Raw genomic sequence first — 27,984 nt, 5'->3', positions numbered from 1 at the left:
TGAATAATATTAATCAGAGTCAGTCGGTGCAGGTACTATGACAAGAACATTCAAATTAGCCACTGATCGCAGACAGAGCTAAAAATGGACTCTGGTGAAACAGACTACGTTCTAATATGCATCAAGGTTGTGCTTGCTTAATAGCAATGCAAAAAAAAAAAATAAAAGCAAAGAGAAAGGCATAATGGCCACAAAGAAATGTTACAAGTTATGGTATAGGCTTTTTTAACTGAACTTTTTGTAAAAAATGATTTTAAAATATCTGAGATATCATTATTAGTGTCCCTTAACTTGCTTGATTTTGGTAAACTACATGAAATTACGTTAAAACAATGCTACAGGCAACAATTCCAACCTCAACACACGATGCATTACATCATATTGCAGTACAACTCTTTGCCACACTGTGGCGCTGTTGTTCAAACAACAAATTGCACTGAAAGAGCAGGCTAAAACCAAAACAGTTCTCCATTCAAATTCAGTTGATGTTAATTATCATCATAATCAAATTATATAATAATCATCATCACCTCTAAAATGGATCTCCGTTTGTAATATACCAATCCTAAAAACTCCTACGATCCTAACAATTTAGCTATTAAATATTTGATTTATTGACCTGTCTACAAAAATGACTGACAAAAATAATTAAAATAGTGCAGTTTTATTTTAGAATAGTCACAGCTAAAGCACAGGATAAAAAAAGTTGATCAAGTTTACCTTGGTTTCAAACAGAATCATGACTCCACATGCTGTCAGACATACAGTCAACTCTACCTTTCAAGCCAGTGCAAAAATACTCAAATAAAAATGCTATCTAAAAAAAAAAAATAAAACCATAAAAAATAAAAACAAGAGAGTAAAGTGCATGTTTTAAGAAACAACCCCCTTGTTTGAGTTGCTACCTGAAAGATTCGGAACACAAAACTGACACATTCACTCACACATGCCCTCGTTCGCACCTACAGTAGCATACATCTTTTGCGTAAAAAAATTAGCTTAGACTTCAATGAACAAAACTTGAATTGGTTGCAGTCTGAGATAGCTCTTCACGCCATCAAACGCAGCATGTGACAGTTCAGTAATGGTCACATGGTGTTGTACAAAACAGTGACTGTCTTTTTCTTGTCCGACGCCTTGCGGAAGCGGCGAACGGGATGAGTCTTTACATGTTGTCGTGTGGACACGGAAACGGTGGGCTGGACAGGAGCGTGTTCAGAGGGCCTGGCTCCACCCACTTGTGTTTGCTGCAGACATGAGGGTGAGAGGTGGGCGGAGCCTTCAGTCCTGTCCGCCTCTATCAAATGGACGGCGGAATCAGGGGTGGAAGGGCTCTGAGGTAGAACACGCTGCTTCTTATGGGCGTCATCGTGACTGTGGGTCAGTGGCAAGGAGTGAAAGGTGGATAAAGAGGAAGAAGGGGGTTGATGAAACCCTGTGGTTGCCGGATGGAAGTCCCAGTCGCTCAAGTCATTAGTAGACAGCTCTAGCCGGTCAAGTTTAGCAAGTGAGGCAGAGCGTTTCATGAGTGAGGGAGGGGTAAGACCGGCCTGTCTGATGCGGGCCTCGATTTCCATGGCTCTCTGCCACACCGCGGGTGCTTTGGGCTCCAAGCGCTGCTCCCCGTCTATTGAGTCCCACTGGCTCTTGAGCGGCTGGTTCTCCTCAACTTGTCCAGTGCAGACCCCCAGTCCTCCAGCCTCGTATAAAAATGCCTGGAGCTCTCGGAGAGTCTCCTGGATCTTCTGCAAGTCCTCACTACTGCGTGCTAGCCGGAACTGGGGCCTCAACGGGTCGTCTACATCCGTCTCCAGCTCAGTCACGCCTTCTAGCCACAACACAGAGGAAGAACCAGAGCTGGGCTCAAGAGTGGGGTTCAAAGTGATCTGATCAGCCTCCACCGAAACACTCCCTTCAAGATACAGTGAGAAGGAAGGATCAGGGATTATACCAGAGTCCTCATCATCAAGCACTTTGGTTTCGCCTCCTTTTCTGTCTGTAGTCTTTTGGGTCTCAGTGCAGGTCGTGGCCGCAGTGCCCTCTGGCTTACTGGAGAAAGATTGCGGCTCAGAACATTCCAAACATGGGGAAGGAAGAGGAGAGCGAGGAACCTCTTGACCCTGACGAAGTATAAGCTCCAACTGCTCAGTGGCCCGGCGCACAGATCCTGAGGGTCTGTCGGAAGGAGAGTGAGGAGCTGAGGCTATTTGCTCATCCACCTCTTCCAGTGTTGCAGATTGAGGTGAGTTGCGTGCCAGTGGTGGACTGCAGGTGTGTGATATGGATTCCAGTTCAGTAACTATATGACGCACACACACACTGTTGTCATGGTGAGGAGGTTGGGGCACTGCATCACTATTGGTCTCTGAGTGGGCGTGGCACTAGCGAAGAGAAAAGAGAAAATACTCATTACAAAAGGCAGCATATTTTTTACAACTCGCATTGTTACAGTTCACTCTTAATAAAGAGAGCTTACCACGGTAACATAAAATGTTACCACATTAAAGGAACAGTTCACCCAAAAATAAATTCTTTTCATTTATGTCATCATTTAAGCACCCTCAACGAACTCTCTTCTATGGTTCAGAAATATTGTAAGGCAGAATTGCCCAATGTTTTTTTTTATTTATTTTTTTTTTTTTAAGATCTTGAAAGCCCAAATTTTGTCATTTTGTGCTCCAAAGAAGTAAGTCATACAGGTTTTGAACAACATGAGTGTGAATAAATGATGAAAATGTAATTTCTGGGTGAACTGTCCCTTTAAGTGCAATTCTGGTTTACACCAGCAAGAGGCAGTGCTGTAACAGTGTCACTTGCCTATACTTCATGTAACTTTACTTTCAGATCAATAAATGAGTCATTCCCATTCATGTTTTATCATTTATCTTTCAGCATGACAAATCAGGAAGTGCAATGATCTTTGAAATGAGCGCAAACTCTTACCTCATCCGCTTCCTCACTGGGATCATCCAAGGGAGGGGTGCATCTGGATTGAGGTGGCCGCATAGCGGCCATTTCAGAAAATGAGCGAGGGTGACTGTCCTGAGACAGGCAGAGGAACTTCTCTCTGGCACTAAAGAAGTCAATGCTATCTGTGCTAAGGCGGGACACGCCAACATTCACAGAGTCATCTGCTGCTTCCAGATCTGCAGCGTTGCGGTTGTTGTTATCATCACTGGAGTCCAGCTCGGGAATCGCAGGGGCTCCTGGGGGGCTGTCAGCCTCGGGCGTGCTTGAAGGAGGCAGATTCCCTTCATCTTTACTGACAGCACTTTCCAGACACAGTTCTAAGCTTTGTGACACTTGATAAGAGTCATTGTGATCAGGCGTGTCAGGGGACAACTCAACAGTATCTGTTTTTGGCTCAGGCACTTGGAGAGACGACTGGGCGCCGAGGTCTGGAGTTGTATCGCCTTCTCTCTCCTCTGGCGAAAGAGGAGGAGCGAGAACATGTATAGAGGGAGGAGGGTGGCAACGAGCGACAGGCTCACTCACCACAAGGTTCTTGCGAGAGTTCTTTGCCATATTCTGCTCAGGCACCACTGTAGCCGCTCGTTGTCTGGGGCGAGGTGGGAGGAAGGGGTCCTCATGTGCCAGCTCAGAGGGCAACTCTCCCGATTTTATATGGGTGTTACCCGTAACAGGCTGTGGGTTGGTAAGGGACTCAAGCACAGCAATGCCCAGCATCTGCTGGATGGAAGGAGGACCGTTGTTGTTGTGTGGGTCCGAGCGGTCCAGCGAGCGAGGTGACTTGCACAGCGGCTCGTGACCCTCCGACAGATCACTATCTGAGTGGGAACGCCACAGCTTGTTATGCCTCTGTTTGCTGGAGGAATGAGCAAGCATGAGAGAAAGAAAAAGACATGAGTGTCAGAGTAGAGTCTTTCCTCAACGTGGTGGAAACATTTAAGGTCAGGTGAATCACTGTGGGTGGTGACCGATATTTCAAACTTACAATTAGCTCTGGGTGTGTGAATGGGAATACAAACATGAAAGCAAGTATGACAGCAAAAGCTGCACAACAAAAGGAATGTGGAGAGACCAGCATAATACAAGTGCATTAGATCACAATGGCGACGAAACTCAATGCCATAGAGTCAAAATACAGGAGCATTTACTCAATGAAACTCCAAACTTGGTCTCTGTTGACCTTTTTTTAGAGCAAAGGTATTACATTTAATCCTAAGGTCAATGTGTATCAGTAAGGCTATTCTTTGGCTCTTTATTCAAAAGCTAAGAAGCATCTGACCTCAAGCTGTTTGCGTGGCCCGTACCTGGCTAGCAGGATACCCTGGTATTCTTCCAGCTGCTTCATGAAGGATGGGTTTGGTTTGGTGACGGTTCGCCGTTCCTTCACATGATCAAAGGCTCTCTCCAGGTCCCAGCCATACTCCTTCATAGCATATGCGATCACAGTGGAGGCCGAACGACTCACTCCCATCTTACAGTGTACCAGACACTTCACCCCATCTTTCCTGGATCACAAAAGTTTCGTGAAACGCCATTAAAGCACATGGGATGGGTAACAATGTCAAAAGTACCGGAATTTTAGAAGCCAGCCTAGTTTCTACTCACTTGGCTTTGGAAATGAACTTGTAGGTATCATTCCAATACTCCAAGAGGTTTGTGGCCTCCTCGTCATACACTCGGATGTTGTGATACTCGAAAAGCCCGGGGAAGAAATTATCAATCTCTCGCGTCACATTCAGGATGTAGCGAACTCTGAGGAAGTGGGGGTGGTAAAATTAACAATGACTGCATACAGCCGAGCGGATGTATTCATTTAAAAACAGTGGCCTGGAATAACAACGTCACTTACCCGCTGTTCTGGAGCTCTTCAAGGTTAGAGGCATTCCACTCTGAACCCTGGAAACAAACATAAATCAAACGTTATGGTTGATTCTCCAGAAGCAGGGGTGTCCAAACCTGTTCCTGGAGGGCCAACGTCCTGCAGAGATTAGCTCCAACTTGCCCCAACACACCTGCATGGAGGTTTGGAAGCATGCCTGAAGACCTTGATTAGCTGGTTAAGCTGTGTTTATTTGGGGTATTGTTAAACTATGCAGGACAGTGGCCCTTCAGGAGCAGGATTGAACACCCCTTTCCTAAAGTCTGTAAGAGATTAGTCCTCTTCAGTGAGAGGTATAGACAACTGGGTAGGAGACCAACCAGAAAGACATGGTCGAAGATCTCGGTGGGGCTATCCATCTGGCCCAGGATAACAATCATCTCATTATCGATGAACTCCTTGAACTCCCGCAGGTTGCAAACCATCTGCATCTCTAGCTCCGTCCGAATCTGAAGAAAAAAGTTATTATCTAATATATCTGTTACCATTAATATCTGCTGGTATTAAGACATTCAGATTTTGGTGGGTTTTACTGAACGTATCAAACCAAGAAGACTGAGATTTTGTACCTCTTTTGAAGTAACGTTCTCCAGGTCCTTCTGCATCATGATCTCTCTCAAACGGGCCTTAATCAGTCTCTCTGTGCGTTCTCTCTCAGTTGGCCTGTATGCATGAAACCCAGAATAAATTATCCAGTTTAGTCTCAATGTGAGGCGTGCCTAGCCTAACCTCATATGATTCTTTGTATGTCTGTGTGGTATTGTTCGAGTAGAGCTACGAAAACCAGAGACTTCAGAACAAAGCCTTTGATTAAATTAAACAAACAATTTGAAATCAAATCCCAGTTCACTTGCAGTATGTGCAAATATTAATGGTAAATGTGCGTCATCCCTAGGCCTCTGGTGTTGGGTTCACCACGGGACAAGTGTCTCTTCACTGATACCAACACAAGGAAATGGTTGGCTCGCAGGGGACTGAACTGTGTTCTTAATCACTACCAGTAACCTTAAAAACACTGCTAATGTAGGTCAACACCCTCACCAATCCAAGCGGTGAAAAGCTCCTATGCAGGAAAGTTAAACATGTTTACACTTGCCAGCTTGATTGACCTTTCGTGAAAAGGGACTGGCCACTTGAAAAAAGAAGTGACAGTGTAGAGTTACTGTATGTCCCTATGTATGTCCATGCAAAGTGCCTATACTAAATGTCAAGCTATGGAGACAATACCTTAGCTCTCTCAGTTATGTCAATTCAAACGCATTCAATGGGCACCATTCCACAGGATGTCTAAAAAGAACAGATCCACCTTACCAAAGACCTCTCACCTCTCGAGGAAAACATTATCTCTATAGCTCAACTTCACTGACCTCTTTCAGGGTCACCGTGTCCAAAGTATATACTAGATTGATAATTTTCACTCCCCTTTTAAAGGCACCTGTTTCCATCTATCCCCAAGTCTACCTATCCATCTCGCCCATTTTTCCGACTGTAAATCACTATCTCAGCGTGGAGCTATAAAAAGCAAGAGGCTGCAGCTGTGCATGTTAAAAACACATGCACATGGGTATGCTTCAGACTGAGGGGAAATTCCCCCCTGCAATCCAAGCAACATCTTAGAAAGATTACACCATCAGGCCGCTGTGCATCTAAGAAGTTAATGTTCGTCTCATTGATTTGGCAATAACATATCAATCTATTCAGGGAACGCCATGTCTCCTTGTCTTACTCTGATGCAAACTTGCCCTTTTGACCTATATGACTGAACTTTAAGTGTGTATGCACGCGTCTCGCTTTTCCAAAAAACAAGCATTGATTTACAACAAAAACACTGAAATTCACCCCTATTGACTATAGGAGAACTCAAGTTTTGTAAACATCATCAACTTGGCCCTAAATATGGAAAGCACAATAACAATACCCTTGTTTCATAAGGACTCTGAAACCTATTTCCACAAAACCATACACTGTTGTTCAAAGGTTTGGGGTCGTTAAGATTTTCTTATGTTTTAAATTTAAAATGACTGTTTTCTATTATCAATGTTGAAAACAGTTGTGCTGCTTATTATTTTTGTGGAAACTTTTTTTTTTTTTTTTTTTTTCTCCGGGATTCTTTGATGATTAGTAAGTTCAAAAGAACATCATTTATTTGAAATGCATCATTGCCAAATAAAAGTATTAATTTCTTTGAAAACTTTTTTACTGACCTCAAATGTTTGAACGGTAGTGTACATTCAACCTGTGTGTCTTACTCACACATCAGTGAACAGCACGGGTGAGTCTGCACGGTGGGACTGCACGTCTCGCATGGCGTTCCACTCATTGATGCAGTGCTGGTCGGAGGACACACGGCTCTGATAGTAACTGACCCAGGTCAGGAAGAGACTGCCAGGGTAGTAGTTATGACATCGGGCCACCTCGCAAACTTTATGCAGGGACTGCAAGGCTGACCTAAGAGTATTTGCGAGAGAGAAAATACATTAACATTGTATATATATATATATATATATATATATATATATATATATAAGTATGAAAGTAGAAAAAAATCTGTCTTTATAGACACTCACCACATGGCCTGCACTGAGACTGGTTTGAAGACATGGACTCGGTTAACGGTGGACACACTGAAGCCACTAATGAGAGGAAAACATCACTTTCGGTTTGAATACTCTGTAAAAGTTTTGTTTAAAAATGCAGAACTGGTTTATGCATGCATGTTATGCCTCACCCGTCTCCATCCAAGTGTATAAGTGTATCGCTCCACAAGGGTAAAACCAGCCCAACTGTGCAAGTGCTACAGGAAAAGCATCATCACATGTTATGAGCACCACCTTCAACATGAACAAATGCAAAATGAACGTATCAGAGTGTCTGCATTATACTGACCGATCTGAATTGGTAAAGTCCATTCCCAGCACCACACTTTCTTCTGTGTCCTGTCTACCATTGGTGGAGACGATCACCATGTACCGTGTACGCAGGGTGTAGGCGCTCTCTAACCGGACAGCCTGTGACAGAGACAGAATCAGAGACAATCAGCATTCTGATGCCTGTGGTTTGATTAATTAGGTCTGGATGATGGTAGTTACCAGGCGGATGGTGTCCTCTGGACGCAGCAGGGTGAACATGATCTGCAAATGCTGCTGAAGGTCACCTGTGAAGAAACCAATAACAACCATAAACCTCCCAGATAATAATGTCATGACATTTGCATGGTACAGTGAAATTACCCAGAGGTCAATTTCACTTCCTCCCATACCAAACACGTTCCTTGTCTGGCTAGTGTTTGATTAGCCTGGGTTTGTAAATCATGAATAGAAATATTAAACCAGTCTGAGAGGTAAAAACAAGTATGGTTAATAGAAGTTTCATAGAGAGGGCTCAAAAACTTGAACCCATAGAGTCATCTAATTGCTTTTTTCTAAAACATTTTAATTGAAAACTTTGCTTTTTTTTCTTTAAAATAAATACCACTTAGTTTGATTTTTTGTTATATAATGCAATAAAATTATTATTATAAAAGTATTTTTCCGGGCCATTGTACATCATTAAATGCTTTTGTTCCAAAAAAAAAAAAAAAAAAAAATCTGTGCTACTGTATAATGTATTATATAATGGCTAGGGCCCCTTCATAATGCATTCCTGTAAGCTAATGGGTCTCATAATGAAATCAATGCTGTCTATCTGCAGGCACAGCAGTATGTCTATCAACATGCATGCAAATGCATGCACACAAACATTCTTGAGCGACAAAATCCTTCATCTCAAGGACAGTCTTAAGCATTGCCATATGGAACAGTTCAATGTAAAAATGAAAACAAGAGAGACAGATTCCATAACACATGTGAAGCTGCGGCTGACAGCCAGAGAGAATCGCACAATAAACTGCATCAAGAGAACCTTATGTGCCGTTTCATACCTGTGTGTTTGTTACGCCGCTGTGTGATGCGGGGTGCTGGAGAAGAGGAGGAGCCATTTCCCCGAGGTAGAAAGAGGGCGGCACCTTTGACGGTTAGGAAGTTCTCACTGATACTGATGACAAGAACAGTGACAGAGAGAGAAAGCAGAGATATATTATACATATGCTAAAAACTGAAAAGGCTAATTAAATAGTCAACATTTATTTAGATAAATTTTAAATGGCACAGACATTTGATTTCTGGAAGTGACTATTACTGCAACAGTGACACAAAAGCACACACCAAATTGGTATAACAGGACCACCAATCATTCACATCTGCGTTTGAGCACTTGCACTATCAGTACCATTAAGAGGCTCAATCTCAGACCTCAAAGTGACATTGTAAAATATGTGGAGGGGCTCATGCTGCAGCAGCTCAGTTACAGAGCAGGGAGATGTTTGACCCATAACAGCTGTCTTTACGAAGCACCACCTTCATCTCGACACTAACAGTGACCAGAGGTCTCGTTCATAAACCGCTGCTACTGTATCACATGACACAAGCTTTGGACTTTCCAGTCTAGCTCTGAAAAGCACCCTCAGAGTAACTTCTGAGGAATCTGGGTAATTCTGCGGAAACGCCAGCCCTCTGTCTCAGGGTTTTGGGGGAGGAAGTATTGCACTATTGAGGGAATGCAAGAAGCCCGGGGCAGTCACTCCCCAAATAAAAACAAAGAAAAAAAACATCAGGCCCAGCTGAGCTCATTTCCCATATCCCAGTCACCTCTGACCCAGCTGTTTCCTCCACTCTTTAGTTTCAGTTTTTGTCTCCTGTCGATCTCATGGACTCTCTCTTTTACAGCCGACCCAAGGGTCCAAAGTAAACACTCGCTAAGCACCAAATACAAAAATAAAATATTTTAAGTTTATTAGAAACTGGAACAAAACATGTTTTAAATCAAATGATAAAAATGATAGAACATTGACTAAACCCTGACCATCAGAAGTTTATCTAGGAGGCTTTAAGTGTTTTCTCCTAAACTCCATGTCAATTTATCTTAAATAAAAACACCAAAATAAAAGAAAAATTTGGCCAAAACAACAATGTGGTTTCATGTTTTTATGACAGGCACAGTTTAAAAGACACACAGTGCATCCAAAATTGTCTGAGTAGGCACTACATTTAAATTTGAACTTACTTTGTGATCGTTAAAAAAAGTATGTTCTACATAGTATGAATGTGGGTAGTATGAATGTAATCTGGACGTACTACATCCGCCATGTTGTCATTATCACATGACCTACCGGCGTCAGTTATGTCGCTACACCTCCATTCATAAATCCTCTCCCGTTGCCTCATATGATAGTAAAGTGTCCATCGAATGCGCACTTCGGAATCTCACTGGAAGCAGTAGGTCATCTAAGGACTTTTCGCCTACTGCTTTACGAATTCTACTAGCATACTGTTTTTCGCATACTACATACAGTAGTAGAGAAGTATTAGATTTTGGATGCAGCAAGCACTGGATAGCACTGTTTGTCACTAATATACAAAGAATACCAGCTAAATAATCCCACCGCCACAGGAATGGGGTCAGTAAAGTTTTTTTTAGTTATTATGAACTTTCTATTTATCAAACAATCGTGAAATAAATATATCATGGTTAATAAGATAATGACAGTATAGTGCAAACAGTCTGTTTTCATGCTCTGCACTTTGCACTTTCACGCTCTGAGCATCATCTATCAGCATATATGAGGGGATATGAGCTGCAGGCTGATACAGGGTAGCGGCTAATTTTACACACCTAAAAATAAACAGCAGAGTAAATGAATGCTGATGGACTTTTACAGTGTTGGTAGCTACTGTATATCATCTCATGTAACAGCTAGAAGAGCACTTGGGACAAAACTTTGTAAATTTGTGCAAAACAGCAGGAAGCATGTAAACTGCTTGACTGCAAAGAGCATCAGGGTCTGATAAGATTATTGACTGTCCTGCAGTTTGCACATATTCAACCCAACTACCCATAGTTAAGCAATAATTCTACATGAGCAGCTGACATATATTCAAGACTTAAACTTTAAGTTTGAGATGGAGTATAGCATTTACCAAAAGTACCTGACAATAACTACCCATACACTGATCAAGATTACTAATTACTAAACTCCAAAAGCTTTGGCACCATTGGTGCAGTGACGTGTCAAGAATATGACCCGGGAAACTGTACCGGGCTGGTTTTTGCAGCACAAGTAGCACAGTATCTGTGTTCAGGGAGTGGAGAAAGCACCGGAGCCATGTGATGCAATTTTCACCCACTGGCATTTCACTGAGGCAGACATGTAAGGGCACACGCATCCACACATGAGAGAAAAAAGAAGAGAATCCAGATAGGTCAGACAGAGGAAATAGACGACCTGCCTGTGCTCGTCTACACACAGCTTAGGGAGAGAGAAAGAAAAGAGGGTGGGAGGGTCATCTTTTGGCATGAAGCACTGGACAGTACTTGTTAGGGCACAGACACAATCATCACTATGTAAGGGGCAGTTGTGAGCCAGGCAACAAGCTCAAAGATGCCTGACCCCCACCTGTCCCTGGCCATATTAGTCACTCTCCCACTAGGGAAGGGATAAATATAGGCCCGGGCTGAAGGCCTTATGAGTTCAGGCCTGATAGAGATTCAGAGCAAAAGCAGGAGATGGAATTTTGTCACCTTCTGAGTTACAAATTAGGCCCCTTGCCACTAATACAGAGACATACAGGTAAAAATAGACAAAAAAGGAGAGATACATAGAGATAAAGGCAGGTTTGGAAAACCCGAATGAGGACAAACACTAGAACAAAACTACAGGCCTAGTTTTTAAAATTAAACGAGACGGCGAGGCACTATTCTGGTTCAAAGTACTGGTTTCTAATTGGCCCACATGGGTGACCAATTGAAGTCATAACTATACTGAGGAAGAGAGGAGGGGTTCTGGTGGTGGGTCAATCAAGAGAAGAAATATCTGTGAATTAAGCCAAAAAAGCCACTCTTTGAACGACGAAATGGATAAACTTAAAACATAGTCTTACACATCAAAATATTAAAATTTAGAATATGTTTTATCCAAGCACCCTAACAAAGGGTGAAAGGAGTTGCTTGGCTGCGAGAAAGTGTTGGTTGTACACCTTAGAAGGTCAAATTAAATAATATGAGCCTGTCATTATTTTATATGACCCTATAACCCTGTTATACATTTTTGAACTTATATGTACAGTATATACAGTAAAAAGTAAAGTTACACTGGTCTGAATCCAGTTCAGAATTCTGATTTATGTGTTTTTATATATAATTTCTACAACATTGCTAGATTGAGACAACAGATGTGTCTACAACTAGTTGCTTAGGCCATTTTTAAAAATCAGATAATAGTTTGGGAACATCTTTAGCATCATCTCAGCTGGGTTTTGCTGTGTCTTTCAACACCAACTCACAGTGTAATGTCCCGTATATCAACAGAAGAACAAACTACATCAGATTTCCCTGTGACAATACCAAACCCTTAAGCTTATCAAACGCATACTTGACTTGAGCTGGAAGTTGGAAAACGTGCTTCTCGACGTCACTGGCTGTTTGAAGTAAAGGTAAGTACAGCAATTCTGTTTCTCATGGCACATTTCAACTCACTACTCAACTTCCTTCCAGTATTTCACACCTGTAATTTCCCAGGTTAATCATTAATGTTTGGTGACAAACACAGGCCTATTCTTAGCTCTGTTTGCCTTGGCAGGGAATGTGGAGTAATGGAGGGGTTTTTTTTATATGCTTAAATATTATCATGGGGATTCCCATCAGGTATCAACTGCCCTATCTGACAGATTAAAAAATTAAAACTGGATTAAGGTTCAATTAAAAAAATGAAATTCCGCATCTACTGTTAGTATGAAAGATAAAACAGAGAGTCTTTCCTATTAACACAGTATAAATAACATCAGTACTGATTCCTCTGCATAAAGAGAAAAAACGAATGCCGTTGTAACACTATTGACTAATGTCAGATGACTGCTTAGTCAGTCTAAAAACAGAGCTGTATATCTCTGCTCTATGCACTGAAAGATGAAAGAAACCAATCGACTGGAGTTTAGGCCTGACTCAAAAGATTTCACAGTCTGGTGGGATGTACAGCAAATTGGATTTAGTACATGCTGTTTATTTTTGAGGTTTCAAGCTGTCTGAGGTCTTGGACATATGTTTTGACCACAGATTTTGCATGTTACCTATCAGTGTAAAACAGCAAATCCAAACAACATATGCAAAAATGAGAGAGAACCTCATTCAAATCAACTTCAAGTTTTGACGTAAGAGCTCAGTTTAGCTTCGGTTAGGTTTGTTATGAGATCCACCATCAAGTTTTCATAATTAATGCTGGCATAGTCCAAAATAGACCAACTGAGCGGAAAGTCCAAAAACACCAAAAGCTACCAAGTCTGTTAAACATTAAAAGATCTTCCCTCACTTTTTTATCTACATATATTTACACTTGGATACTTCATGAATCTTGGTCGACTGGTTTGCTATCTGATGGAGTAGTACGCACATAACATTTACACCTGGCCACATAGGTTGTGTCTGTAAACAGATATAAATTATATCTACAGTACTCAGTCTGCAATATCCAAATTTAGCCAAGTTCACATTTTTGATGATGCTAATAACATTTTACAGAACTTAAGTTACATATTTTGTATGTGTATTAAACCACTTCCTGAATCGCATTGCTACCAATCTCAACTCAGAAGCAAACTAGAGGACATTTACACTTGGTCTTTTCATCAAATAATGATCACAAACCTATGTAGCCTATAAAAACACAAACTGACATCTTGATAAAGTCAAGATTAAAAGATCAAAAAGTACATTATATAACTTTGAGGACAAATAAAACTGCCTCATGTACATATATTCTGCAATATGAGAAGCACACCAATAATGTCAACTTTAGCTTTCATTAAACACCTAAATGTATTTTGCACCGCAACAAAAATTATTATACACTACTGTTCAAATGTTTGTGGCCAGTAACAGTTTTTTTTTTTTTTTTTTTTTTTTTTTTAAAGAAATAAATATTTTGAGGATATCAAGTGACTAACTGCTCCTAGACTGTGGAATCTTTTACCCTTGCATGTTAGAACAGCTCCTACTATATCTAGTTTTAAAACTCAGGTTAAAAACTCATTTATTATCTCAGGCTTTTAATTCTACTGGGTATTGAGGTATGTTTTACATTCATCAAAGAATCCTGAAAAAAATTACTGTTTCCACAATAATATAAAAGCAGCACAACTGTTTTCGACATTGATAATAATAAGAAATGTTTCTTAAGCAGCAAATCAGCATATCAGAAGGATTTCTGAAAGATCATGTGACACTGAAGACTGGAGTAATGATGCTGAAAATTCAGCTTTGCATCATGGGAAGAAATTACATTTTAAAATACATTCTAATTAGAAAACTGTTGTTTTAAATCGTGATAATATTTCACAGTATTACTGTTTTACTGTATTTTCGATTAAATAAAACGCAGCATTTATAAGCATAAGAGACTTCAAAAAATCTGGTAACACAATACTTCCTAAATTGAAACAAGTATTTTCTGTAAAGCTGTTTTGAAACAATATGTATTGTGAAATGCGCTATACAAAAAAAAACAAAAAACAAAAAAAAAACTTGAGTTGCCAAGCCCAAACCTTTGAGCATTAACATATATATTTCAGCATATTAATCATACAAACATAAAACACTCAAAATTACCTACTACATCCAGAACATGCCATTACACACAGTGCGTTGGTACTGGAGACACCATCAAAATATGTCCATGACTTTATATGGTTATGGTAAAAAAGCTTTTACACGGTTATAGTACTACTCATGAATTAATGTCGTATACAGGTTGGTGAATCACATCCCTGTCCTGTCATCTTTCGCAACACACAGAAAGCTACGTCATCAAAGGCTTGGGATTAGGAAACGTCCACTTCTGCTTACTGATGTGACTGGAAGTATTTCGCAGTGTATTTACCGTCACTAATTGCATTCGTGTGAAAGTTCTAGTCTTGATTGTCAGTGCAGTAATAAAAACAAATCTCACAAATAAAGTATATAGAAGTATTAAAGACTTAAGAGCGGAATCTATGACAACAATGCTTACACAGATGTATAACAGTTGAGCTTTACTTACAGCTGGTTGATCTGGTTTTGAGAAGCGACCGCGTTGTCGGAGAAGTACGGCATGATTTTTGCCCCACAGCAGGAGCAGAATCCCCGGACAGAGGAGCTCTCCGTGATCGCCACACTCTCCAGGGTCATGACGGAGGAGCAGAGAGACCGATATCCTCAGATAGACCCCTCTACAGCCATCATACTACCCAATTACTAAAAAGCAACCCAAAATAAATAAATCGGGTGCTTTGTACAGTCTGCTAAAATAGTTTTAAAATGATCCGTCCATAAGGCCTTAAAAGGACACCAACGTGGCCTTAAAATAGCGTAATGGTTAATAAAAAATAAACAAACAAAACAGTCCCCAAAAGTTAACCGTTTCGTTTAAACGCAGTAAGGACTGCCCCTAAACAAGCATAAAACTACAAATGAGAGCGTATAAAGCTACAAAAACAAACTCTACATGTGCATTTGCTTTGGCAAGAGCCGGCGAACCGCTTCACTCACACAACTCCGTATGTAAGAGCTGCGGTGCGGCGCAATAATGCTTGAACAGAAGGGAGGAGGAGCTGCTGACATGTGCTTCAGGAAGGGTCCACTGCAGGACTCCACAGACGGCCGACACTTCAGACACCCGCGCAAGGACACAGCGCAGCGCGGGAATACGACCTCAGCTGCGAAATCACGAGCCTGGAGTGCACTCCGGTGCATCCTTCAGATCAGACAGTTGTTTTCCATGAGCAGTCAAGTGGCTCTATGAATAGCTGAGGTTTAAAAAGGACATAGGAACAGGGGAAAATAAAAACATTTAGCAAGCCAGGGTTAAACAGCCAGTGAGCTGCAAGTGTGTTTATGGGTGAATCTGACAACATGTCAAGGTCATATTTCACATTTCTTTTTTTGCTGCATAAATCTTAGGGGCAGTTGTGGCCTAATATTTAGAGAGTCGGACTTCGTTTCGGTTCGAGTCTCAGTACTGGCAGGAAATGTAAGTGGGGGAGTGAATGAACAGCATGCATTTAATTGTCATAAAAGTAATATAAAAAAAATCCCTAATTTGCCTTCGTCATTAGAATTTGAGGTTAAAAAAAAAAAAGACTCAGGAATGTTTCTTTACAAGTTTGTAAGATTCACCTATGTTCTTTTAAGACCCTCTTGAGAAATGTTGTAATCAAAGGCATTGGTCAATTGAGGTCTGAGTGATAGACTTCTCAGAGAGGTGAGAGACAATATAGGTTTCACACAGGTGAAAATACTCAGTCTCTAGTTTATTTAGTATTTAGTGTCTTATGTAATTGAACACACAAAACCAAAAAATGCCTTTGTCGTCATACAAAGTGGAAAAGGCACATGACTAGCAGGCTTTGAAACAAAAAGCATATCATAAGAACGTCAACAGATACTTTAGGTTTGATTCTGAAGTCACAACATAGTTTGTTGGAGGACCACAGACATTCGTTTAAAAAAAAAAAAAAAAAAAATCATCTATGTTATGTAAATCCAAGTAAATAACTTGGCCTGCCACCAATATTCACTGACAGTAAGGAACTAAATACTTAAAATACATCAATCGCATTAAAAAATTAAAACACTTACTTCCCGATTCATTAGAAGGGAAGGTTTATTCTTTGCAAATCGCATATTTGGCCCGTCACAAGATTCTGGCATTCACAAGGCAATGACCTGACCCAAACCATTGGGAAAATCCATCTTGTTTAAAAAGGCTCAACATGACAAACACTGTAAATCTCTCATCTAAATATCAATAGTTCATATGCACGACAAGTACTGCATATTATTTGATTCAAGGATATTTTTCATCATCTTTGGAGACTTAATAGCAAGGTGAGTATACACAAAATATACACTAAACACACACCACTGCAATTTCAATGTAGGTATCTCAATAAAAGCCTTAAATAAATGACTTAACTTCATCAAGACATTTGCATGATGGCTTGAAAGAGGAACCTGGGTTTGACACAGTACAGTAACAGACAAGACGTCTGGGTTTGACAGATAAACATCAGTCAGTGCAGAGAAAGACTTCAAACCAACAAAGTTGGACAGCTAGGAATCAATATTGAGATACTATAGTTGATTGTTCACTTAAAGATCCCTTTAAGACTGCTTGTTTAGTGCTCGCTATTCTACATGTCTAGGTGAATTTTATGTAAACAGTAAACACACTTAAATCTAAATCAAAGACAGAGCTGACACACACGTGAATGCATGACGTAGGTTCTACGTGCTTAAGGTTGATGGGATCAACACACCCATCTCTTTATGTTAAAATACATCACATTCTGCGCTGCAATGCATTCGTTCTTGTGACAGTTCATAACATCTGAAGCTTTATAACAAAACACCTCCAGGCTGTTAACACAGTTAGGGTTGTGTAAGCTATTTTGTGTTTATATCAGAGTTTTCCCATTTGACTCTCTTGGCTGGTAATATGAGATGTTGCTGTTGTCATGTCGTGTTTACAAAATTATGAGTCCGTGTTGTGCAACGGCTGCCGTGTTGCATGCAATGTCCTGGAAAAGGTCACTAGTGCTTCCAAGATAATGGATGCTCCCTTGATTACCCCCATTTCATGACCGCAGTGATCTTAAGAGCCAGCTGTTTCCTATACTTGGAGCTGGGAATGTGTCTGATACCAATTCCTTAATTCACTCTAATAAAAAATGGTCAGCCACATGGGAAATCCTGTGGGCGGTATGACCAAAATCTTATATTGCTGCATGAGTAATTTTATTAAGGTAACGGTAAGTCACAACACAGTTGTTGTTGATGGAAATTCAACCCGGTGAATTACATTCTTAGATTCTTCACACAAAAAAAGAACTTTTTTTATATTTAATACAATATTACATTTAATAAAATACAAAAATCATATGTAAATATTTTATAATAATAAGTTTTATTTATATAGTGCCTTGGATCTATATAACATAATATAACATATGATATACATATTCATACTAATGATATATGAAATGTTAAAATTTATTTGTATATATATATATACATATAGTGAGAGAGAGAGTGTGTGTGTGTGTGTGTGTGTGTGTGTGTGTATTTTTTTATAAGATGGACATGTGAACGCACAAATCCGCCGTAAATAAATATAAATGCACACCTGTGATCAAACATCTATTGAATTAAAAATGTGCAAAGTTTTGACGAGTTTGATGATTTCTTGAGCAACAGGAAGCAACCTACAGTACAGTTCAGATGCGGGTTGTTTATCTCAAAACTAAATTACTCCCATTATGTCGGAGATGATGTCCGATTGCACTTCAGATAACCCAAATTCAAATCCTCTTGGTTCTATCCCGATCCCATATCCCTTTAACTTCACTTCCTGTTCTCTCTCCATCTGTACTATCTGAACAAAAATCTGTCAAAAATAAATAAACTACTCCCATTATAAACAAAGCGGTCTACTATGAAAGCACCCGTTTGCAATGAATTACACCACAGATATACCATGTTATATACAGTGTAGTAGAAGCTCTACTGGTTGACACATAATTACACGTGACCTTGTAAGAAAACTAGGTGAAATGAGAGAAACTCAGGCGTGAATAAACTTGCTCTGCCCAGCCCTGTGAGAAACGGTCAGCAACAGAATTCATATACACACGCTCATTAACATAGTCTGTGGTCCAGAAAAACCTGTTCGGCCACACTGCTGTGACACCTTAATATCTCTGAAATTCTCATTATATGATGGATTTATTTTTCTGTTCTGTTTCCTGGTGCCTGTATCTCCTGCTTTCTCTCTTAACCACCCCCTTCTCCAGCCCCAAGACTAATTTGAGTTGCTGGAATGAGGCCAGTGCACAAAGAAAATGTATTGCAGGCTAGCTAAGACTGAATAGTCCTATAAAAAAACACAATAACTGCACTGCAGGCCTGCTATGACTTAATAGTCCAATAAAAAGAACAATAAATGCAAACGCTGATGACGATAGTTCTGCTATTACATACCACAATTCAAACATATTCTGAAATCTCTTTAGCAGCTACAACTTTTATTGTAGTTCTTATATATTTTAATACATTTGATTTGTTTTAATGATGTTTTTATTCATTAACTACATCCTTCTCTGACCACATGTTTTACAACAAGCACCAAGCCCAATTTAAAATGCCTTCAAGATACAGACCACATTTCGTAGTGAATGATTGTGAATCATTTTATTTGAAAGTTTCAAAAGTGATACCCATTTTTGAGATGTAAATTTATGACAAAATTCTTTGTGAGGTACACTATCATTCAAAAGTTGTTGTTTTTTTAAAGAAATTAATACTTTTATTTAAAAAGGATGCATTAAATTGTAACAAAAAGTCACAGTAAAGATATGTAGCAGAACAACTGTTTTCAACATTGATAAGAAATGTTTCCTGAGCATCAAATCAGCATATTAAAATGATTTCTTAAGGATCATGTGACAATGAAGACTGAAGTAATGGCTGATGAATATTCAGCTTTGCCATCACATATCTATTAAGATACAAACCAGTTGTTTTAAATTGAAAAAATGTCATAATATTACTATATTTTACTGTATTTTCGATCAAATTAATGTGAGCGCAAGTGAGCTCAAAAAAATATCTTAACCTCTTAACCATGAACCCCAAACTTTTGAAAGTTAATGTACATGGCAGCAACACCGCTAAATTAAAAAGCATTTACTTTATACTGTGTTCCAAAGTGTACTGCAGATCCCCTCCGCACCCTTTGAAATCGTACGTGAACAGCAAGATATACTTTTAATTCAGGCCAAATGTTATGTAATCCAGGGTCAGGTTGTTGCATGGGATGCCAGTGGGAAAAGGCAAATGAAAACACACACAGCGCACAGAGATATGAGAATATCGCAAGGAAATGACATCATAGTCATCATAGGATTACCTAACATGCCATGTAATTGAGGACATGTGTGGCACGGCATTGAAAGTGCCAAGTTTTGGGGTGCCTGTTACGCTTGACCTCAAGGATTTAGTTTTTGTCTTGGATACTATACAAACAAAAGTCTGATGTCATGTAAGACCCTCCCAGACGATTCCAAACTGGTGGTGGGAAGCCAAACAGCATTGCATAACTAAGCTTGAATAGATATCATCCACCAGGATTCTTATGATTCAAATTAGACCGGAGTCTGAACCCTGTCCAGACTCTCTAATGAAGGCCCTACGCTGTCAACCATGTGCTGCAGTCCTCAATAAGTTTGTACTTTAAAGTCCTATAGGCAGGCCCAGACAGAACCTGCAGATATATATTTAATATATAATATATATATTATATTCTTTATCTTTTTTATATGAAACCTGATGGAGGAGATATGATTATTCATAATTGTCTGGTATCAGTGCAAAAACAGCTTCACGTTATGTAATAACTGAGTCAAAAACAAAACACAAAGTCTAAACATGAATTAATTACAAATAAGACTAGTATATTAGCTATGTATTCACTATGTTCAAAGCTGCTGAAAAATAGTAAATATGACCTGTATAACAAATATATATATATAAAAAAAAATATATATATATAATAAATGTTGTGGAATTTTGTGGAATGGAGTTAAATATAATAAAATGTAGAGCTCGGAGTACTACAATTTCATTAGCTTATATAGAATCATTAAATTATTTATATATAAAATCTTGAAATAATTTATTCAAACACGCAAGTGGTAGGGAATGCGTAGAAGTTTTTTGAATGATTCTACAAAAAAACAAATTGCGTGCGAGTCTATGTATAGGTTTTCGTGTCAAGTCCGATTTAGCACAAACCGCAACGGAGATGTTCAGAATCAGTTAATCCAAAACAAGAGACAGATACAAAACAAACAAGTCTGATGTCACTTACATACGTGTGTACTCTTAAATACACAAATATTGCTGACCTCAGATACAGTAAACTGATATTCATGCAAATATTACTGGGCAAATACTGTAGTGTACTGGATTGCATAGTCACGTACACAAGGTAGTCAAAATACAGGTCACCGTCTTCCTGGTTTCACTCAAATAATAATGAACTAATTTCAAATTTTCAGTTCTTTTCTTAGACACAAATATTGATTGTTACATAATCTGAAATCACAGATTGACTTTAGTTTGATTTCTTTACTAGATCTATTATCTGGCCAAAACAAGCAGATCAAAAATGCAGTTACCCATTCAGAAAATGAAACATACATTAATAAAAACTCAAACTCTGGCAGGGTTTGAATATTAGTCATGTTCCGTTCATTAGTCATGCACCGATCAGAATACTCCCCCTGGTGGAGATGCTGCATATCATAAGATGGATAAAAACTAAAGTGATTGTTTTCCTCAAAAACAAAGATGATGGCCCAGTCAAGTGTGGCTATGAATATCTGAGACATGAATGTGGATTTCAGTATGCTGGTGGATGAACAGATGAGGTTAGATGCAGGCCTGTGGACGTACCTTCTGGGCTGAGAGCGCCGGTCATCTTCAGCACTGCCTGCCTCCTGTAGGAAGAGAACAAGAGAAAGACAGTGGTCAGACCTAGAGTACATTCAAGTAGATTACAGTGGTTCAGCATGAAATCCAACCCACTCACCTTATCGTAACCATACTCCTACCTGTACCTGTATCTGCAACGTTAGGCTGATAAAGTGATAACTTTCCCCATCAAACTTTAGCATCAGCCAGCAATTGTCAGGAAATTACAATTACAAATACAATTGTTAGAAATGTATTGCGTCTCCACTTTTAGGCAGATTTTGAATGCTTTTTCCTACAATCATTATTCATATTTATTTTCAAGTTTAGCAAAAACAAACTGTGAACTGCCGCATGAAAAGACACCAAGTTCCTACTATGACTAAAAGAAAATCAGTTAACATAATGTAATAATAATAGTAATAATAATCATTAATATTCAATTCATATTCCTTTTCAGATCATATACCCATCTACAAATTAAGAAATAAGTCATATACAAACACTACGGTTCAAAAGTATGTGCTCAGTAAGGCTCTTATGCTCACCAAGCCTGCATTTATTTGAACAAACAGGAATACTGTGAAATATTATTACAATTTTCTTTATTTTAAAAACTTTGTAGTTACCATTTTTGATGCTAAAGGGCCTTTAAACTATATTCAGAACTATGTACTACCTTATTTGTACTATTTTCACTATGCAGTATGTATACTGTGTGCATAATATAAATTTATCATTAGTTGTGACAATAAACTGACTATTTGAGGTAAATTAAATGTTATTTTTTAAAACAGCACATCACTCATATCATTTTTGTAGCATGCATTGTTTCCTAACCAATATCAATCACAATTTTAACATCATTTCACTCATTGATAGGACTGCCAAAAGTTTAATATATTTTAAAATGTAATTTATTCATGTGATGACAAAGCTGAATTTTCAGCATCATTACTCCAGTTTTCAGTCACATGATCCTTCAGAAATCATTCAAATATGCTGATTTGGTGCTCAAATAATATTTCTTATTATTATCATCATCAATCTTGAAAACAGATTTGCTGCTTATTTTTGTAGAAAAACTGTGATACTTTTTTTCAGGATTCTTTGATTAATTGAAAATTTATTTGAAATAGAAATCTTTTGTAATATTATATATGGCTTAACTGTCACTTTTGATTAATTTAATGTGTCCTTGCTTAAAGGGTTAGTTCACTCAAAAATAAAATTTCTGTCATTAAGTTAGGGCTGTGTATTGCCAAGACTCTGGCGATACGATACGTATCACGATACAGAGATTACAATACGATATATTGCGATACTATAAGAAAGGCGATATATTGTGATATTTCTTGTTTTTTTTTTTAGAAAGAGGATATCATTTTAGGAAAAACTCTCATAAAGAACACACCACCATATGCATAAAACCTGACAAAAAAAAAAAAACCTTTCTTTTATTTAATCAAGACGGTATCATTTGTATTTATATCACTAAGCACTCTTTTGTGCAATCTAAGTAAAGAGTAAAGTGACTGCAGGATTCTTTAGGTGTATGTTTTAAAGGTTCACATTATAGCAGTTTTTAATTTTTAAAGTATTTAACAACAGAAAGTCATAGTCAATTACATGACTGCATGACTGTTTTTTCATATTTAATACTGTAAAGCTGTTTGCTTTAAAGCAGTCTATTGTATAAAATGAACGTGCATTCACTGAAGCGCTGAACAGAGCTGGTGCAAACATCCACATCGCTACGATCATATGCTTTCTTTCTGCTGCCCCCGCTATCATTTTTGTTGGGTTTATTTTGTTATTGAGAGGAAAGTGTGCAGTACTTATGTATATGACATATTCTATCGAAACGCCTCTCTCAGCAGCGCGGATGGCGTCGGGGTATTAAGTGAGCTCTCAGATTCAATGCGTTTTCAGAGTTTTAGATTTTAACATGGGCTATTTTGCCAACAACATGACTCTTGTCTATCTCCTTAGTGATTTCTTTATAGCTAAAGCCAAAACGAGTCCACACTTCAGCTTTGTACACCGCGGCAGGAGCCAGAATAATTCTGTCGTCCTGTGGGCTTGGTTTGCTAATGCTAACGCTTGCAATGCACTCACCTTACTCTTCTCTGCGTCAGTTTACGTTCTGAGATAACGCAACCATCTAGCGGTACGGTTTAAACCGAACACAAAGCCACGAATCTTGGATATAAATAAATGAATAAAAAAATAAATATCGATACATTGTTTTTGAGAATCGATACAGTATCTCCAAACATAATATCGCGATATTCACGTGTATCGATATTTTCTTACACCCCTACATTAAGTACTAACCCTCATGTCGTTCCAAACCTGTAAAACCTTCGTTCATCTTCGGAATACATAATAACATATTTTTGATGAAATCCGAGAGGTATCTGAACCACATAGGCAACAACGTCATTGCACTTTTTAAGGTCCAGAAAGGCATTAAAGACATTGTTAAAATAATCCATGTGACTACAGTGGTTCAACCTAAATGTTATGAAGCGACGAGAATACTTTACATGCACAAAAACAAAACAAAAATAACTTTATTCAACAATTTCCCTGTCAGTCTTCTACGCTGTTTACATAGTATAGACAGTGCAGCGCTTCCGGGTTTTACGTCAGAACGCCGACTCATTATTGGCTGACGCTATTCACGTGAGCAGCACAATCTATGATGAGCCAATAATGAGCCGGCGTTCTCACATAGAACCTGGAAGCGCTGCACTGTGTTTACTATGTGATTGGCATAGGAGACTGACATGGAAGAGAATAAATTGTTGAACAAAGTCATTATTTTTGTTCTGTTTTTTGTAAACAAAGTATTCTCGTTGCTTCATAACATTAAGGTTGAACCATTGTAGTCACGTGGACTATTTTAACGATGTCTTTAATACCTTTCTGGACCTTGAAAGGTGCAATGATGTTGCTGCCTTTGTGTGGTTCAGAAACCCTCGGATTTCATCAAAAATATCTTAATTTGTGTTCCGAAGATGAACGAAGGTCTTACAGGTTTGGAATGACATGAGGGTAAGTAATTAATGACAGAAATAACATTTTTGGGTGAACTAACCCTTTAATAAAAATAATAATTTCTTGAAAAAAACAACAACTTTTGAACAGTAGTGTACTGTAGATGAACTTAATTGTGAATACATTTAGAGCCATCATAAAGATGAGGATAGGCACTCAACACACATCATTGCCCAGCAAAACAGAGGGGGATGTTTATTTAAAACACCTTCTCCATCTGCCATCTCATTATGAAAGAGAATCTTTTGTCTACTACTAATGACGCGTCAAGCCTGCTTATCTTTCAAGCAGCTCGCACATCCCTGTCTTCCAGTGATTGTTATCTTGCAAAACTAAACCTTCTCACTCACACGCCCTAGCTAAGCCAAACATACAGACACACACAAAATTCACAAGTATATGTGTGATTACTGCAAAGCTTCAGGGTTCCTCTGCCCACAACAGCCCAGGCTATGTTTAATCCATGCTGCCCGTTTCAGTAATCCCAATCCCAGAGTACTTTCTCTCAGGGATCAGGCAGCCAACCCATGCTGCATATGGACGTCACAACCCAGTGCTTCTTAACAACACTGTTTACAGTAAATAAGAGGTAGTCAGGCACAATTCAGACTGCAATCACCATATGCTATAAAGGCAAAAGTATGCTGCACCAGCAAACAACAGTGTGAGATACGCTGCACTGCAGGGCCATGAACTCATGAACCTCATATTGCTTTAGCAATATGAGGACGTACAACAATGTAACTCCTCTTCTAATTTATTTCAATACATTTGAGAAACTGGCTAATATGCTTATCCAATAGCTCTCAGCATGTAAAGTTTGCATCACAACCGGCCTCAAGCCTGGCATACTAATAAGGCTCGCTGGGATAGGTTCACTGAGGACTTTGTCTGGAAAACCTTGAGGCATCTCACAAGATGACTCACATGGATGCCTCAATGGGGTCACATGATGGGCAGCTGGTAATGGGGGGGGGAATAAGCCCATCTCACTCACATAACCTCATTTTCCTATCTGGCTGTGGCCTTTACATGGCCTAGTGGCCTAACCTAAATATTACACTTAAGATTTTAGGTCAGTCTATCTTAAGATGAATTAGTTGAGGCAGATCATCTCAATTTTGGAAATTGTGCTTCTAAAACAAAGATAATACTCTTATATTGCTTTTTCCGGCATCATACTTGTTTTTTTAATGAGAGTTGCATGGACTCCACTGTAACAAAGCAAAAAAAAAAACACTTGATTGAATTTATAACATATATCAACAATTGGTTGACAGCTTGATACTCCTTACAGTATGTTCAGAAGAACAGCATACTAATATTTGTAATATTTTTCAGTATGTACTGCGCATAATATAATTTATTGTGGTGCTAAGTTGACAATAAACTGATAATATGAGTTAAATGAAACGCTTCTTAATGCATTATGCAATGTATGCAATGCTCAATGCAATGTAATATGTGACCCTGGACCACAAAACCAGCCATAAGTCGCACAGGTATATTTGTAGCAATAGCCAACAATACATTGCAAGGGTCAAAATTATCGATTTTTCTTTTATGCCAAAAATCATTAGGATATTAAGTAAAGATCATGTTTTATGAAGATATTTTGTAAATTTCCTACCATAAATATATAAAAAAATTATTTTTGTGAGTGGATATGCATTGCTAAGGACTTGGACAACTTTAAAGGCGATTTTCTTAATATTTTGATTTTTTTGCACCCTCAGATTCCAGATTTTCAAATAGTTGTATCTCGGCCAAATATTGTCCTAATAAACCATACATCAATGGAAGCTTATTTATTCAGCTTTCAGATAATGTATGATTCTCAATTTCAAAAACTTGACCCTTATGACTGGTTTTGCGGTCCAGGGTCACATATGCATTATGTATCCTAACAATGTCAACAATTATTTCAACATCATTTGATTTATTACTAATATATTAAGTGTTTAACGCTGCATTTTATATTGTTTCAAATATCTACTATATGAAGAAAAATATGTATACTGTATATATTTACTGTGCAGTAACCAGTTTCAAACATAAAAAACCCTCAGATTCTTCCGATATATAAATACTCATTCCAGTTGAAAATAAAAAGGATGGATTGGGATACATGTTGCAGGGTTTAAACAGTGGAATCTCATGGCGTGAGTATTACTGTCACTGAAAATTACTTCTTGTGGACCATAAGACACGACAAATCGTGACATGAACTTTACAGAACTAACCCACTTTTCATGCATCATCACCCCCTTGTCACCAACAAACGCATTCAACTCAAGTATATGATTGTGTCATCCAGATCTCAAAATAGTGGCTAAAAGACATATAGGCATATATGTTCAGAATAACATACAACCATACTGCACTTACTATTTCTGCAGTATACAATGTGAATATGTATACACAAATAATTACAGCCACATTTTTACCATCTCTTTCTTTGACAATTTAATTTGTATTTTTTAATGTACATAAAAGCACATTAAAAATACAAAACTGTTTTTGCATCTCTGAGAGTTGTCAACAGGCACAAGTAAAAGATGAGGCAATGCATGGTCAGTCTGTGCAACAGGCAAACATTACAGAAAAATGAGACACACCTTGTAATGATGGTAAAATAGTGAATTGTGAGAAAACTTTCTGAGAAATTAGGAAGCGGTGTGAACACAACATAGGGCTGTGCCACTTTATCAAAATTGCAACAGCTGTTGAGACAAATAGTCACTGCACAAACTAGTGCAACTGAGATGTTTCTGTGTGTGTGCGCTTTCGCCATATTTCAGGTTTAACTAAGACATTTCCTCCTAAAACAGAATTGTTTAGTATTTATCTATAATAGTTAAATGCAACAAAATGACAGGGTACTACAATAAAGTTTATAAAGTCCAGATGTCACTGTACACGTACTGCAGATCAGCAGCTAGCAACTAGCTCAACTAGCTCACAAAACTATAAAAATAAATAAATAAATAAATAAATAAATAAATACAGCTTTTGTTCACTAATAGCTCGCCAACCTTAATGGAGTGTTGTTTTAGTGATTTTAAAATAACATTCAAAAATCAAGCATGAAACTACGGATGCTTGTACAAAACAAAGCGTTACCGGCTAGTTACATGTCTTACACTGATAAGCTCAGTATCGTTCTGCGCACGCGCAGATCTAGTGAACAGCCTAGCTGCCGCTACAGCTCGGACATGAATAAAATCATTTAATAACTAGAGAAAAACTGGTGAAATAAATAAGAAACTCACCGACACACACGGACTGGAGGTTGTACTAGGGGTTGGCGACCGTTGTACGATGACCAGCGCCATTCAAAGTCCAGGAACACAAGATGTAAGAGAAGGTAGCGGCGAAACTCACATCATTTGCTGCCGTCGCACATAGGAAGATGTGCAGCGTCTTCGAGGTCGCTCACTTCTGTTCGCTCTGCGCATGCGCGATGCATACCGGCTGTC

General features: G+C 38.7%; 1 protein-coding gene across 3 annotated transcripts; it reads right to left on the bottom strand.

The window, feature by feature from the left end:
- Positions 1–648: 648 nt before the first annotated feature.
- Positions 649–27,984, bottom strand: ssh2a (slingshot protein phosphatase 2a). Of its 3 annotated transcripts, XM_051861630.1 has the most exons (15): positions 27,778–27,984; positions 21,425–21,468; positions 8,769–8,881; positions 7,939–8,003; positions 7,736–7,857; positions 7,578–7,643; positions 7,417–7,482; positions 7,103–7,297; positions 5,419–5,512; positions 5,170–5,298; positions 4,820–4,866; positions 4,576–4,722; positions 4,275–4,475; positions 2,944–3,826; positions 649–2,381 (listed from the first exon to the last, which is right to left on the bottom strand). In XM_051861630.1, the coding sequence occupies exons 1-15, from the start codon at positions 27,838–27,840 to the stop codon at positions 1,089–1,091; spliced, it is 3,528 nt and encodes a 1,175-aa protein (XP_051717590.1). In that variant the 5' UTR covers positions 27,841–27,984; the 3' UTR covers positions 649–1,088. The 3 variants fall into 3 exon arrangements, with proteins under 3 accessions (XP_051717590.1, XP_051717589.1, XP_051717591.1); XM_051861629.1 differs by lacking the exons at positions 21,425–21,468; positions 27,778–27,984 and adding an exon at positions 14,973–15,608; XM_051861631.1 differs by lacking the exons at positions 21,425–21,468; positions 27,778–27,984 and adding an exon at positions 14,543–14,712.

The sequence above is a fragment of the Ctenopharyngodon idella genome, chromosome 15, assembly GCF_019924925.1.
Source record: "Ctenopharyngodon idella isolate HZGC_01 chromosome 15, HZGC01, whole genome shotgun sequence".
Taxonomy (NCBI): domain Eukaryota; kingdom Metazoa; phylum Chordata; class Actinopteri; order Cypriniformes; family Xenocyprididae; genus Ctenopharyngodon; species Ctenopharyngodon idella.
Note: the sequence above shows the minus strand (reverse complement) of the source record. Positions and strands in the feature narration are given on the sequence as shown.

What these genes read in the sequence shown, in the direction of transcription:
- ssh2a (XM_051861629.1), bottom strand. Translation starts at nt 15,100, where the DNA reads ATGACCCTGGAGAGTGTGGCGATCACGGAGAGCTCCTCTGTCCGGGGA. An exon ending in CAAAACCAGATCAACCAGCT is followed by an intron (nt 8,882 to 14,972) that starts GTAAGTAAAGCT and finishes TCTTGTCATCAG; the next exon opens with TATCAGTGAGAACTTCCTAA. An exon ending in CCAGTGAGGAAGCGGATGAG is followed by an intron (nt 2,382 to 2,943) that starts GTAAGAGTTTGC and finishes TCTCTTCGCTAG; the next exon opens with TGCCACGCCCACTCAGAGAC.